Raw genomic sequence first — 16,424 nt, 5'->3', positions numbered from 1 at the left:
ATTGTATATAACATAATACTGATCACAATGGAGTGCTTGCTTAGTTCGGAGTTTGTATTTATCACGAGAGTTGCTCTGGATCTAACCTCGCCTCAACAGGCTTTCCACCTCGGAGGAAAACTCTGGACCTGGTCCAGGACCATAGCTCACGAGAGTAGGCCTACGTGGTAAATTGTGCATTATATAGCGCCTTTATCCAAGGCGCTTTACAGATAGATTGTGCATCACATACACATTCACACACCGATGCCGGACTCGAGGACTCGAGGAAACCATTGTGGCAGCGGTGGCCGAACGGATAGCGGCGCGGTCTTGATACCGGAAGGTTCCCAGTTCGAATCAGCCGTCCGACACGTTAAAATTACCACCGTTGAAGTGCCCTTGAACAAGGCATTGAACCACTACGATGAAATGTGTTCTATGAGCAGGGCCTGGCTGGAAACAAGTTCTTGAGCTTAGCCCAGATACCCTGGGTAAATATAGATTTCATTTCATTACAGTTCAGAGTCTTGCTCAAGGACACTTCGACACAACTCTGGGGGAGCCCGGGTTCGAACTGGGAACCGGTTTCCATCCGGTCACTTAGCTACCCCTGAGCCACTGCCGCCCCACACTACACTGTGACTACACGACTTATCTATTGCTATTATTATTCATTTTAACGATTTTACGGTCATATTTTCTTTTAATATTTTTTATCACACTGTTGAGGAAGTGAGAAAGAAAGAAAGAAAGAAAGAAAGAAAGAAAGAAAGAAAGAAAGAAAGGTTGGTACTCACCATAGATATATATAAACTCTAGATAGCTCACCCGCGCTGTTGGCCAATGGAGAGCGACGTCGTTACGTGGCGGCCATCTTACCTCGGGACACATAACATTGGGTCTATGGGGCATGTACTCTTAAATGACCATAACTTGCTCAATTTTCAACCGATTTTCAAACGGTTTGGTTTGTTATAAACGTCAGAGACGTCCGCATACTTATATGCTTTTATACGACGTTCATATAAAAAAATAAATTAAGCCGATAAGCGTCCTGAATCATAGCCACGTTGACAACGTTTGTAATAAACCAACCCGTTTGTAAATCCGTCAAGATTTGAGCGAGTTATGACTGTTTCTGTTTGAGCTGCCATTGAACATACTGTACTGTATCCCCGATGTAAGATGGCTGCCGGGTGAACGACGTCAGAAACTCCGCCTTGAGCCATCTAGTGTTTATATATATCTATGGTACTCACGGCAAAAAAAGAAAGAAAGAAATCCAGTCACGTGATAAAACAACGTTGGCGTCGTTTCCATGGAGCTGTTTTGGCAGTCCTGAAGCTGATTGGCTGAAAATAATACGGCGACTAAACTACCACGGCCATTGGTCAGTATACGTTCTTCTGACAACCAATCAAGTTGTGCGCTTTTTACAAACTGAAGCTAGGAATGGATGTTGACAGTGTGGTGTGAGCACTCACTCAAAACACAGCAGGTATTTACAACTCTACAAATTATCGGGCATTTTGGAAATTATTATAGTCTGGAAATAACATTGATGCAATTGAGAGATTAAGGTAAATTGCTGCCATTGTATTCAGAAGTACAAAATAAATCAATCGTTTGTCCTCGACCCTGTAAACGTTAACCTAGTATCTACAGTCTGGTGGTCCAGGGGCTGAGTTCTCCTCCGCTACGCTATGGACTGGACAATAAATACCTAAAGTTACTAGACAACAAATGTGAATCGAGACTGGGCAACGACTTCCGAGTTATTGACTAGTTGCGATCAACATTTAGAGCGAGAGTTTGAACCGTGGTAAGATATAATCCTTTTGGATCATTGTACGTTCGGATCGGATGCCACCATTTTACTGCTACGGGGGGACCAAGGCTTTTTGTGAACCAGGGTGAAGTTAGTTGGTTTCAGGTTTTGTGAGTGTAGCTACTAGCTAGGCTAGTAGTAACCGGGTAGACTTTATATATTGCAATGACTAGTGAATGTTTCATTACCGTCTGCAACTACATGTATATTACATGCATATTACATATTACTTGGATGTTCTTCACTGTAGACTTTCGCTTCATTATAGTATAATTTACTCAATATCTGTCCTTATATCCTCCTCAAACTAGACGTCATATTATGGATTCTTCACCAGTACTTGGTCAGCAAAGTCAGAACAAAATTCACAGTGATCATACAAGGTAAGTGTGTGTGTGTGTGTGTGTGTGTGTGTGTGTGTGTGTGTGTGTGTGTGTGTGCAAACATTTTGGTCTGAAGGGTATCTTGATGCATTAATAAGTAGGTTGTGTTCCTTATGTTGTATTGGAATATATATTCCTTCATCATCATGGTCACTGCCATTTCATTTCCTTGTATTTTCATAAATACATAAGAACGTTTAACCTAGCCATCTGCCATCCTGGTACTAATATCTTTACCAGTATACCAATGTCTATACTCTATAGTTATGATTAATTACTTTTCTGACTACCATTATTGGTGATGGTGATATTGGAAATCAAGACAAAGTAGTTTATTGCTTTAACACACTGATTCTCTCTACACAGAATGAAGAATGAACTTAACACAATGCCTGCAAAATCGATGGCTTCTAAACAGCAGCCTGTGCCTCACCTTCACAAAAAAGATATGGAGAACCAGGACCCAGAGGGCTCCAAAAACCAAAAGGCACCAGCGAGACCAGGTCTAAGTAGACTACCGGTGCTTGCAAAATCTTTGCATCTTCACGTTCCCTCTGATTTCACTCAATCCCACAAAAGGTGGGAGGAGAACTCTCCGGCTGTAAGTGCCTTTTCCCCCACTTGTGAACCTACCTAATTTGTTTCACTTAAATGAGATGTTTGTGATCGTGTTATGTCTTTTGTGCTTTCTCATTTTCCTGTAGAAAAAATCAAAGAGAAGCAAGCCATGCACCAAGCCTATGCCATTCAACTTTTCTTCACCTAGGACAACAAAAATGGCAATCCATCAGAAGCCTCAAACTGTAGCTACAGCAACTCAAGCTAAAGCTACACTACTTGAGAAAACTTGCACTGCCAATTCAAAAATAAAGGACATGAATGCTAAACCAACCAGTGCAACCTCAAAGACTCAAGGTGTCAAAGCTCACCTCTCTGCTGCTCAGCATTCAACGAGGAAAGACTTGTTACCGAACAACAGGGATTTATCCAGAGAAAAAGAGAAGCCTCAAGGATATCAGCCTTCTAGTGATGTGTCTCATGCTCCCAAACATATAACTAAAATTGTAAACAATACTTTACATGCATCAGCATCCAATTCTTCATTATCCATTCCCAAGAGCGTCTCTGCCTTGGCTGAGCCTACTGCTGGTACAGAGGCCTGTTTAAATAACTTTGGCTTGCTCAGTCTCAAAGATCCATCGGAGACCCCTCATACTTGGCAGACTGTGTATTCTGCTTCGGATGTCAATTCTTCAAGCAGTACAGCTGGTAACTGTTTTGTCTGTGCAACAAGACAATAGCAAATTACTGGTTTTCTTTTTTGATTCGCTTTCTTTCTGATTGTCTAGCATGGAAGGGGTAACACTTGTCTGTCTTTCAGGCAAAGGGGAGACGTTACATCAGCCAGACCATGCAGCCATGCTCAGGTTCCTGCAGAATGAGAGAAACAATATGTCATCAACAACTCCACAGTCCACAAAACCTTTTAACTACCAGGTGTGTTCAGTTTCTAGTCCTAAATGTCATAATAAAAGTGGCAGTATTGGAAAAAGTGATTAATGCACAAAATAAATTTACTGTATGAAAGACGAGATGGAAAGTGAAAATAATAGTTTTTGAGAAGAATAAAACAAGGTGTAAATGATTATCCTTAATTGCGAGCCTGGGCTTCTATATCAGAACATTCCAGAGCCTTGGAACATTGACTGTAATGCCAGGTTAACTTTTTAAGTTAGTCATTGGAACCAGCTCAAATGTTTGGGGTGATCCTGTCTATTTGAGTTGGACCTGAACAGACCTGCTTTTTTGATTGATTGAAGTATTTATTAACAGTTTGCAGAATTACAGTACATTTCAAGCACAACTTAATACAAAAAACTGCTGTTGTATTTTGCTCTAGCTTTAACCGTGAGAGTTGCCTGTGGTTACTTACTGCATACTGATTGGTTATAAGTAGGGATGCACAATTAATCGGTAGCATAATCGGAATTGGTCATATCGGTTTTCACCAGCAAAAGAAATGTAAAATTCTACATTTAATTTGTGTACTCATCTCATTTAGTAGTCATTCAGTTGTGAAAACAGAGTATATGCTATTTATTGATTGATTGAATACTTAATTAACAGGCTTTGGGCCAAGGCTAGGCTTGTTTCCATTGTGGTCCTCTGTATAATATCGGAATCGGTATCGGCAGATATGAACCTGCAAATAATCGGATATCGGTCATAATTTCATAATCGTGCACCCCTAGTTATAAGTTGGATAACGTTGCTCTTGTATGTGCTCATGTATTGTCTCCACCAGCCGAAGGCATGGGGAGAGTATGTTTTGCACTCCATCTGTGTGTCCGTCTGTTTCCAGCTAATCTCTGGCACCGTTGGCCCGGTCGATGGCAAACTGCGCACACACACTCCCTGGATGCCAACGACGAACAGCCTTGGTGCCCGGACTGCTACACTAGCCCGGGCCCACACACACTGTTTTTGATTGTAATTAATTGTATTCTCTGTACTTATCAGGCCCTGAGAGTTTCTGCTCCGAAGAGTCGAAAGAAGGATAGGCCAACTACAGGTTAGAAAATAATCTTAACTTGTGTGCTGTAAAGTTCTCAATTACTAATATTAAAGTTCCTTATTAAACGGCATCCTTTGCGTTTGACACTTGGAGGACACTGGAGGCAAACTGGAACCAGAAGTTCAATTGAATGCATTGCAGTCAATTAGAGCTAGATGGACCAGCATGAACAAACACCATTTATGAACGATTGCGACCTTTGTCAACATTTAATTGGTTTACGAATATAAAATAAGACCTATCACAGGTTATTTTTCGATGTGCACACTACGTCATTTTATTTAGGCATTTCAGACAGGTGGAATAATGAGAGAAAGGCGTTCCCGCACACTGTCTTCACTTATAGCAGTAGTTTATTAAGCTACTGAGTTACAACGTTTTGGTCTCACGACAGGTATCAGATGGAGATACCTGACGAAGGTCGTGAGACCGAAACATAACTCGGTAGCTTAATAAACTACTGCTAAGTGAAGACGGTGTGCAGGACCTCCTTTCTCTCATTAGATGCACAATATTGAAATTGTTATTTAAATTATAACATCATTTGAAATTATATTATTACTTACAGGGTCAGATCAACCGATATATTATATTTAACTCATTGACATTTTTGTTTTGCTGGTGAAAGTAGATGTAAGCCCCCCTCCCCACTAACGGCTGACGCTCTTAAAGAGACCGAGACAGGCATACCGGCTGCTCTGCGAGTACAAAGCCTTTGACGGTCTCATTATAATTGCGTCGGTGAAAATAATCTGGATTATTTTGAGATCCTGATATGGCATTTTTATGGCCGGTTTTCGATAATGCTGCTATACGCAGCTATTGCCTTTTCACTATTTTGGCCATAATGTGTGTGCATCAGCGTGACTATAGCCAATCTGGGAAAGGCAAGCTTTCCATGACACTAATATCATTGATTTGTTTACAACTCCACGGTATAACATAATGATTAATGAACCAATAATATTAATTCAGGAACAGAATTAATTCTGTGGTGTGTAATGTTGCCTGTTCAGTATTATACTATTGCATAGTGTCAGATACACTATACTTATATAATATCACTGTAAGAAGTTTCAGGAATTATTAGATGCTGACTGTATGTCCTTTAACATTTGAACCAACCATTTCAGTGGAGTTCTCCCCAGACCCTGCTGCGCTGCAAAACATCATGCAGAATGAAGAATCAACAACTCCACAGTCCACAAAACCTTTTAACTACCAGGTGTGTTCAGTTTCTGTAGTCATCTAGTTCTAGGTTGATTTTAAAGGTCATAATAAAATTCAATGTAATTTATTTTATTTGGCAGTATTGGAAAAAGTGATTAATGCACAAAATAAATTTACTGTATGAAAGACGTGATGGAAAGTAAAAAATACAAGTTTTGAGAAGATAAAACGAGGTCAAGACATTATTTTTAGATATAGACATGTTTCGGCTATTATCACAACCCAGCCTTATTTAACTGATTCAAATTGTTATCTGAGTGTGTTTTCTCCACCCCGACCCACTGTTTTGGATTCATTAATCTGTCTCTGTACTTTTCAGGCCCTGAGAGTTTCTGCTCCGAAGAGTCGAAAGAAGGATAGGCCAACTACAGGTTAGAAGATAATCTTAACTTAAAAAATGTAATAAGGAACTTAATATTAAAGTTTCTTATTAAATGGCATCCTTATTCTGGGCATAGAAGGAAGGGACGCCAATGTGGAAGCGTTTGACACTTGGAGGACACTGGAGGCCAACTGGAACCAGAGGTTCAATGGAATGCATCAATTAGAGCTAGTTGGACCAGCAAAGATTGCGACCTTTATCATAAAATGTAATCAGTTTAGGATAGGAATATAAAATATCGATGTGGCATCGATTGAGGCATCTAAACAATGACAGGAATAGTTTGTGGTTTGTGGTTGCACAATATTGAAATTATGACCATAGCCAATCTGGGAAAGACAAGCTTTCCATGACACTAATATCATTGTTTTGTTTACAACTCTTAAGACATAACATAATCATAACCAAAACCTAACCAATAATATTAATTCAGACAGAATATATATATTATATAATACAGAATTAATTCGGTGGTGTAGTGGTGCCTGTTCAGTATTATACTATCGCAGAGTGTCAGATAAACTACTAAAATATCACTAAGCGGTTTCAGGAATTATTATTGGTGCTGACTGTATCTCCTTTAACAATTTCAGTGGAGTTCTCCCCAGACCCTGCTGCGCTGCAAAGCATCCTCCAGAATGTGGGTGTGAAGGCTGGGGGCCCCACACCTGCCAGAGGCACTTCTATCTACACAGTAAGGGCTAATTTATACTTACATGGTACATTTAGGTACATTTAGGCTTAAGCAGCGATCGATTTTGTGTCATGTCATCTTCTTCTTCTTCACTCTTTGCTTCTTTTAAAGGAGAATTCCATACTAAAAGGCTTTCTTACCTTTCTTTGTAGTTGTTACGTCCCCACCAAAGAGGCCCAGGTGTTATTTTGTGCAAAAGCTCCTTATTGGCTATTTTCTCTACCATAAGCCCTAAATGAAGCATTGAATTGAATGGGAATTGAATGGGGCTATGGGGTGTTGTGCTAATTCGCTTATTTCCATCGCTCAAAATTATTATTTTTTGTATATATCCTCTCTTCATAATGTAAATAATATCCCAAGCGGCACACTTTACTACTTATTTCGATGGAAATAAGCGATCGATAACTCATCGATAAACATACCGTAGTTCTTTTTAACGTGGTCCTTCTCTTTACAGGCACAGAGGGTACCTGTTTCCAGAAGGCGTAAAGAAACTATTGGCGGAGCAATGGGTAAGATTGCGATACTATTCTCTTAAAGCACCATACCACTGTGAGTCGTCGTCTATTCACAGTTTTGGCCATATAACGGTATACAGTAGATAACATTTCTGTTAAAGGTATATTCAGTGATTTCACTTAATTCAAATATCACTTATTTTTTTTGGATAATCCTCCCTACTATAAAGTGTGCTGACCATATAAGGAGTTCCTCCCTGTCCCCAGTGAGCCCTGGGGTCAAAAAACCCTAGTTTCGGTTTGGGCTTTGGGTGGCAAAGCTTTCATCCAATCAGGATGAGAGAGGCCTTCCTCCAATCATGATCGAGTGGGGCGGGCCTTGGTGTGTGTGCTGTTGGTCTGTTGTACTTCCCTCACTGTAGAGCGTGTGCATGTGCACATCTTGTTACCAGGGCGGACTGTTTTTTTCTCCAAATCACCCAAATCACTGAATGCTCCTTTAATGGCTTTAGCTTTAGTAGTCCACCTCATTGCTTTGTTTACAACTCCACAGTAAAACATAATGAACCTATAATATTTATTCAGGAACAGAATTAATTATCTTGTGTGTAGTGGTGCTGTGTCAGATAAACTACATACTACAACAATATCACTGTAGGCGGTTTCTATATACTACAACAACAATATCACTGTAAGCAGTTTCAGGAATTATTATTGGTGCTGACTGTATCTCCTTTAACATTTCTTAAAGGACCAATAAATTCAGTGGAGTTCTCCCCAGACCCTGCTGCGCTGCAAAGCATCCTCCAGAATGTGGGCGTGAAGGCTGGGGGCCCCACACCTGGCAGAGGCACTTCTATCTACACAGTAAGGGCTAATTTATACTTACATGGTACATGTCTGTAATAGACTTTAGGCTTAAGCAGCGATCGATTTTGTGTCATGTGTTCTTCTTCCTCACTCCTTGCTTCTTTTAGCCAGTTGTCTCATTAATAAACATAAAACTTACCGTAATAACGTGGTCCTTCTCTTTACAGGCACAGAGAGTCCCTGTTTCCAGAAGGCGCAAAGAAACCATTGGAGGGGCAATGGGTAAGATTGCGATACTAATCCCACTGTGAGTCGTTGTCTATTCACAGTTTTGGCCATATACCGCTATAGAGCGTCGCAGTCCCGTCCCCTTTCAGAACGGAGAGGGGCCCAGGAAATAATTCCCCATTCATTTTCCCCATGGGCTTTTCAAAAAGTATTTATTTAAAGACGTTTACACCACGGACAAAGTCAAGTCTGAAGTGAGTGGTGCAACAGCGCCCCCTGTTAGTACCCTAGACAGACAGACAGACAGACAGACAGACATAGGGACAGACGGACATTGCTGGTTCTAGGAGTGTTTGCACCACTCAAAAAGGCAGGGTACAACACTTTTTGTTTTGTTTTTCTTCTTACTAATTATTTGATCTGTCTTTAAATAAATACTTGTTGAAAAGCCTATGGGGAAAATGAATGGGGAATTATTTCCTGGGCCACTCGTCGTTCTGAAAGGGGGCGGGACTGTGCCGCTCTATAGATAACTTTTCTGTTCATGATTTTAGCTTTAGTTTAAGTAGTCCACATTTTACATACAATAAAACGTTATCAAACCGAGTAAATGTTGGCTAGTAATATTAATGCCAAGTTAGCCTGCCCCAGCCTGTGTGATTTCTCGTCTAGAGGTCACATGCTACTTAAAGCAAAAGGAAAGCCTTTTGCCTGCCATAGGATGTTAATGGTAGTTTCAGTTTCAGTTTCAGTTTCAGTTTATTTTATTTATAGTACAAAATCACCCCAGGGGGTCTCTGTGCACTTTACAGCATTTATACAAAACAAATCAAACACAAATAGCAATAAAAACATAGTAAAACATGGTAAAATGTGCATAAAAACTAAGCGGAACTGTAATGTATAGAAAAAAGGTGTGTTTTTAGCCTTGACTTAAAAATTTCCAGGGAGTGTGAATTTCTGACATCCTGAGGGAGAGCGTTCCAGAGACAGGGGGCACGGTGTGTGAAAGCTCTGCCCCCAACCGTTATTTTATTATGTGTTGTGACTGTGAGTTTTCCAGCATCCTGAGAGCGTAGTGGTCTTGGGGGGATGTATATATTTATTAAACTGGACATGTAAGGTGGTGCGAGTCCATTTAAGGTTTTATAGGTCAGGAGGAGTATCTTGAAGTCGGCTCTGGCCTGTATGGGTAGCCAGTGAAGTTCTATTAGTGTTGGTGTGATGTGGTCAAATTTCTTTTTTCTGGTGAGTACTCTAGCTGCTGCGTTTTGTACTAATCTGAGGCCATTTGTTGCTGTTGATGGTAAACCGGAGAAGAGGGCATTGCAGTAGTCTATTCTTGAGGTGATGAAGGCGTGGACCAGGGTTTCGGCGTCGGGAAGTGAGAGTATTGGACGGATTCTAGCAACGTTGCGCAGATGGAAGAAGGCAGATTTTGTAATGCTTTTTATGTGGTGTGTGAAAGATAAAGATGTGTCAAAAATGACTCCTAGATTTCGGACTGTTGGTTTGTGGGTTATTGGGCAGCCATCGAGGTTAAGGGTTATGTTATTGAACAGATGAGTATGCTTGACTGGACCGACTAGTAGCATCTCTGATTTGGCAGAGTTCAGGAGTAGGAAGGAGCTGTTCATCCATTTCTTTACCTCGGCTAGACAGATTTCAAGTTTGTGAATGTTGGATGGGTCAGTTGCTGTGATGGGGATGTAAATTTGGGTGTCGTCTGCATAGCAGTGGTATTCTATGCCAGACTTTCTAAAAATGTCGCCTAATGGTGTCATGTATAAACAGAAGAGGATTGGACCAAGAACTGAGCCTTGTGGGACACCGTAGTTAACACTGGAAAAATCGGACATTGAGTTATTGAAGAGCACACGCTGAGATCTATGTGAGAGGTAGGAGCGGAACCAATCGAGTGCAGGACCTTTGATACCAATTAGATGTTCTAAACGATCGAGGAGAATTGAGTGATCGACCGTATCAAATGCGGCACTAAGGTCGAGGAGCAGCAGGAGAGAGGTCCTGTCCGCATCCATTGCCATTAGCAGATCATTTGACACTTTAACCAGAGCGGTTTCTGTGGAGTGGTGGGATCTGAAACCGGACTGAAAATTGTCAAAGAGATTGTTATTGCTGAGATAGGCTGTAAGCTGACTGGCAACAACTTTTTCTAGCAGTTTTGACATAAATGGGAGATTGGATATTGGTCTATAGTTCGCTAATGTGTGTGGATCTAGACTAGGTTTTTTTAGTAGGGGTTTGATTATTGCGGTTTTGAAAACTGTTGGAACGGTGCCACTGATTAGGGACTCATTTATGATATGAAGAAGCGGGGGGCCCAGTGTAGAAAGCAGCTCTTTAAATAATTTGGTGGGGATTGGATCCAGTAGGCAGGTGGTGGATTTTGATGTGGAGACCAGTTTAATGAGATTATCATAGGAGATTATATCAAAATGTGATAGGGTGATGCTGGAATGAGTGGCTGTGGAAGATGGAGGTTGGGAGGCGGTTGTGGGTGAAGCGGTAGCAGTGCTCTTAGTCTGCTCTCTAATTGACTCCACTTTGTTGTTGAAAAATGTAAGGAAATCTAGTGGATTGATGGAAGGGGGGGGAGCTGGGGGAGTGGTTTTGGTGAGGTTGGCGATTGTGTCAAAAAGGAATCTGGGGTTGTTTTTGTTGTTGGCTATTAATGTGGAGTAGTATGTGTTTTTAGCTTCTTGTAGAGCACGTTTATATGTGTGTACTGACTCATCCCATGCCAAATGAAATACCTCAAGCTTAGTTTTACGCCACTTTTGTTCAAGGTTTCGACATGTTCGTTTGAGTGATCTTGTATTATTGTTGAACCATGGTGAAATATTTTGTGATGTGCGTTTTATAGTTTTGAAGGGGGCGATGGAATCTATAGTATTGAGGAGGACATTATTGAACCCATTTGTGAAATTGTCGAGAGATCCAGAATAGTTATTGAAAGGAGTGATGACAGTTGGCAGTGCAGATTCTAGTGCTGTTTTGACTGTATTGTTTATGCAGCGGCTTTTTGAGGGGCAGTGGTTAATGGAGGGTAAGGGGATCAAAGCTGTAAAGTCGATGAAATAGTGGTCGGTTACTGATGGGGCAGATGAAGAAACTGTTATATTCTGGATTTTGATTCCACGGGTCAGGACAAGGTCTATGGTATTGCCATTTCGGTGTGTGGGTTCTGTGACGGTTTGGGAAAAATCAAGGGATTCAATAAGTGAAGTAAAGGCTTTATTAAGTGGGTTGGATTTGTTATTATAATGAATGTTAAAATCTCCTATTATGGCCAGATGGTCAGCACGGATTATGAGGTCTGATAGAAATTGAGAGAATTCCTCTAGAAAAAGGGTGTAGGCACCAGGGGGACGGTATAGGATGGCTATGGAAAAGGGGAGGGCATTTTGACTGGGTAATGATGAGGACGAGGAGAGGGGGGGTTCTGGGGTGGGATGCTCGCCTGCTTTCCAGGCCATTCCCAGGTATTGAATAGTGTTAGAGGGGTAGGCTTCTTCAGTGGCTGTTGACCAGAAAGACCCTCAAAGCGGCGCTTAACAGCCTTTTTTAGCAAAGTCAAGCGGCCTTTCTTCTGACTGGTGGCGGAGGACGAGCTCGACGGGTGAGATGGAGTTGACAGTGACCCGTTGGATGCCAGGCCCAGTGGGGGGAACTCGTCTATGTCCAGAACATTAAATGGGTTGCTGGTGGGTAGCGGTGGGTGGGCTGGTGGCGGGGAATGGGAAGGAGGCCTCCCATATTTACCTCTGGACATAGTTATCCAGGGGCCTGGAGTGGAGCTGGCCGAGGGAGGCCTTGAGTTCAGCCCATCCGCCGCGGCAAAGACAATCGAGTCCAGCTCTCCGACCTTGGTGGTGGGGAGGCCGGGACTGTCGGCTCGGGTGGCGGGGACCGTTACATCTAACTCGCGCATCCTTGGGGGGAGGTGGGCGTAGTAGAGTCCGGTGGCAGGGACCGTCACGTCCAGGTCGCCTACCTGATCCAGGTCCCCCACCTTGGCGGTGCCGACAGAAATGACATTATCAGACGCTTCGGGGGAGAGGACTGGGACAACGGAATCATGACAGAAGGAGTACAGGGAGTCGAGGAGGAGTTCATCATCTTGTATCTGATGTAGAATGGAAATTCTTCCTTCCAGCTCGGATACTTTCTTCTTCAGATGGAGACACTTTTTACAGCCCGGTGATAAGGTGAGTGCCGTCATGGTGGTGGTTGTTGCTGAGGAAAAAACAGACTGTGGCCAGTAAAGTGGAAATGGACAGGAGAAAGACTAAGTAGATAACGTCAGGTAGACAGGCAGTGGTGCAGAATACCACGTACCCGCGAGGGCCACTCAAACGGTGGCCCGGTGCGGAGAGTAGACTCAGATAAAGTGTAGACGTGGCACGTATGGTAGCGACAGCGATCCAGAAAGTCACCTACCGGCGAGGGCCACACAGATGGTGGCCCGGTGCGTAGATTTGTCTCAGCGTGGTGGTAGGCAGGCTGGTCATCCCTCGGTGGATGGAAGGTGCCGTGGTTACTGCTGTCAGCAGTCCGGTGGTAGTAGATGAGTGAAGTTAGCCTCTTGGCTAGCAGCTGTCAGACTGGCTAGTGGTTGGGCTGGCAGCTGACAGACTGGCTAGCAGTGGGCTAACGCCGGTTGCAGATCCCGTATGGGTAAAGCATACGATTGCTAAGTCTGATCATTAAAAACATTTAACCGGATTAAAGTACACTTAATAAACTACCCATGTGGTAGATGTGGTACCGAAATGTGATTTAGAAAGAGATAAAGTAAGCCAAACTCGGCGATACTACTAACCGGTGCTAACAAACGCTCAGACGCGTCTGTCAACCTCTCTGTCAACCTACAACAACCCCTATAAAAAATAAATTGCCCAATAGTGACAGCTGGTCAGCAAGTGGATTCATGAATGTATATAGACAATATTTTAGGCCAATAAAAAAGACTATATACCAAATTTCCCACCCCATAACCCTGGCTGCCAGACTAAAAAGCCTGGGTACCGAGGCTAATGCCAAGTATACTGTGACTCATAGTCAATGGGCTAAACATGCCAGACCGCTGTTCCTGTGGTCCTGATAACATTGTGACATGGACTGTGACTTGTCTTTATGTGATTGTTTTGTTCAGAGTCTTCACAGAGAATCCCTGACAACAGGCATGGTCCTCTGTCCAGTATACACGTATGTGTCCCATTTTGTCTCATTTCTTTGAGTGCCAGCTCCTACAGACCTACAGTGACACTCATTCCTCCAGCTAATGATGTTTCTCTTTTCAGAGGAGGTTTCTGTCTGCATCTCGGGTGCAGTATGCTGGCTCCCCCATGCTCAATGGCTGCCAGAACTATGACGAGGCACTACAGTCACACAAGGAGGTGAGGAGAGGGAAGGGAATTTCTAAATGATATGAATTAAGTGTCATACCATACTGGTTTCTTTGTCATGTCTGCATTATATATATTGTTCATTTAAATAAAGTATTTGAATGTGTTTGACTTATTTGCTACAAAACCAGATTTCCTACACAGGGCATTTGAACAGATGATTCCGAGATGCTTGTGTGGAATTTTACACGGTGTAGTTGCACACTGATGGTGACTGTGTTGCAGCAGGCCATGATTACATTTCTAGGGGAAACATCAGGCAATAAAGATAAATAATTAAAAAAAAAAAAAATCTTTTTGCAGGATGTTGTCCAGAAGAAGTTATTTACTGATGAAGAGGAGAATAGTCCTCCATGTACGTCACGAACAGATGGAGGTGCTGAGGAAAAAGCAGAGCAGCTCTCAGACCAACATTCCGATGTAAGATAACAAACCCAAACTCTTGTCAGTGTGAAGATTCATCTGTGAGATAATGGCAAAACAAATGTATAAATATATTGTAAAAGGGTTGCACTCTGAAATATAATAAATATTCCATTCACTTGAGTTGAGTTAGATGTTCATTAGATTGAGTATGCCTTTTTGATTCACAAAATGTCTAGTACTGGGATAATGCATTGGTGGTCAGAGCACATTGGCATCGCTTCAAACATTACAACAACCTTTCATAATCATTTCATTCATGCCGTTTCTGCCTCTCCTCTTCCAGATCACATCTCACCCTGAACAAAAGGGGGAGATAAGTAACTACAATGCGGAGCAGGAGTCCCAGCGGAGGGCAGGAGGACAGCCATTCTTGCAGGCACCGGAGAGACAATCTGTGATTTTCTTCTCAACGGGCAAAAACCTCATCAGAACTCCCCATGTTGAGAAGCTAGAAAGCTCTGTTCTGCGGGAGAAACATAGTAAGAATTTATCTTTAGTTCTTTGTGGCAACATTAGGGCAAGTAGAGACACAGCACTGCACTGACTTAATTTTTTTTTTAAAAGATCGTTAAAATATTGCATATCCACCCTCACACGTCACTCAGTCACACATCTTTTCAGATGTACTTGCATAACAGTTTATTTTGGGCTGCAACTACAGGTACCTGTCATACGTGTGAACCTCTCTGTTTACAGACACTGTTGTCCAGAAGAGTGGCGCTCCAGTCTGTGTGGTGGCATTGCTGCGGAGACGCAAGCGCCTCCTGGAGGAGGAGCGGCTGGATGATGAGGTGGCCACCTACACGTCTCTCCCTGCCCCCGACCCTGCCTCTGCCCTGCCCCCTCCAGCTTTCCAACCCCCCCGGCCTCGCTGCCGGAACCCAATTGCCTCTGTCCTGCATTTACAGGAGTTAACTGTGAGTGAATTTTAAGATGCACTATTAGTTGTTATCATTGTAACGGTTGTCGAGGTAGATGGTCGGGTCGGGTCTGCTTGATGTTTCTTCCAGTTAGGGGGAGTTTTTCGTTACCGCTGTCGCAAAATTGCTTGATTTCTGTCGGGTCTCTGCTCTACATGTAAAGTGTCTTGTGTTGTGATTTGACACTTTAATAAAATGTAATTGAATTGTCTCTTATTTCTGTGATAAACTATACATATCAGTTAACAATCTTTAGTTATGGATTATTTCAGTATGTGTATATAATGTGTAGACATTATACTGTATATATACATACTCTGATGTACATATTAACATTTACTTCTTGTGCTCCCCTCATCATCCAGAGATTTGTGCCGATCAATCCATAGTCTTGGACGTGTATCAAGAGGAATGGAATGAGACAGACTGGTGGCTTGACGAAAGGACGTCTCACTGCTTCTCAAAGGACTGATGGATGGAGACTCTTTTCACAACTTGCACTTCTTTATGACACACTTTTTATTCTTGAATGAGTCTCTCCACTTAGTGTCCAAAACATTGTTGTAGCCAGGATTGATTTGGTATTAGCGCAATATTGTCGACAATATGAATTGTCTGTTTTTATGCATACACCAGAAAACATTACTGTCAAACGATTCAATTGAGGGTATGTCTCCAATGTCACACAGAAGTCTGCATTTTCACCAATGAACGTGATAAACTGCTTTTTCGGGTGAATGGGGATCTAATCCGGGGTAGGACATGAAAGAGTATTTTTAATGTTGTCTGTTTGTGTTGCATACTTCAACATTTATACAATACACTGGAGTCGTATGTGAATTGATTATGTAGTACTGTTATAATAAATTTGTGTGCCTAAGATTTTGATTTCTTCAGTATATCCCCATGTATGCATGTGTAACGGTTTCCTCAGTTAGCTGCTTGGGGGTACCAGGTAGGCGTGTACCTACCAGAGAGGAACTTGTCCCCCTTTTTTGTGTAGCTAGTTGGTGTGGAGGAAATCGAACAAAGGACTCAATAAAAAAAAAACAAGAATTCATACATATCGATTAATA

At 42.2% G+C, this 16,424-nt stretch overlaps 1 protein-coding gene across 6 annotated transcripts; it reads left to right on the top strand.

The window, feature by feature from the left end:
• The first annotated feature begins 1,376 nt into the window (after positions 1-1,376).
• On the top strand, positions 1,377-16,388 carry troap (trophinin associated protein). Of its 6 annotated transcripts, none has more exons than XM_079524685.1 (18): positions 1,377-1,480; positions 2,122-2,193; positions 2,560-2,794; positions 2,898-3,462; positions 3,575-3,690; positions 4,714-4,765; positions 5,917-5,993; positions 6,318-6,369; positions 6,974-7,074; positions 7,535-7,589; positions 8,287-8,402; positions 8,573-8,627; positions 13,750-13,802; positions 13,898-13,993; positions 14,306-14,422; positions 14,712-14,907; positions 15,125-15,345; positions 15,714-16,388. In XM_079524685.1, the coding sequence occupies exons 2-18, from the start codon at positions 2,132-2,134 to the stop codon at positions 15,735-15,737; spliced, it is 2,193 nt and encodes a 730-aa protein (XP_079380811.1). In that variant the 5' UTR covers positions 1,377-1,480; positions 2,122-2,131; the 3' UTR covers positions 15,738-16,388. The 6 variants fall into 6 exon arrangements, with proteins under 6 accessions (XP_079380811.1, XP_079380808.1, XP_079380812.1 ...); XM_079524682.1 differs by having other exon boundaries at positions 5,902-5,993; positions 15,714-16,385; XM_079524683.1 differs by having other exon boundaries at positions 1,466-1,562; positions 5,902-5,993; positions 15,714-16,385.
• The last annotated feature ends 36 nt before the right edge of the window (positions 16,389-16,424 follow it).

The sequence above is a fragment of the Electrona antarctica genome, assembly GCF_951216825.1.
Source record: "Electrona antarctica genome assembly, chromosome: 2".
In the NCBI taxonomy this organism is placed as follows: domain Eukaryota; kingdom Metazoa; phylum Chordata; class Actinopteri; order Myctophiformes; family Myctophidae; genus Electrona; species Electrona antarctica.
The sequence above is the reverse complement of the archived record's forward strand: the minus strand, read 5'-3'. Positions and strand labels throughout refer to the sequence as shown.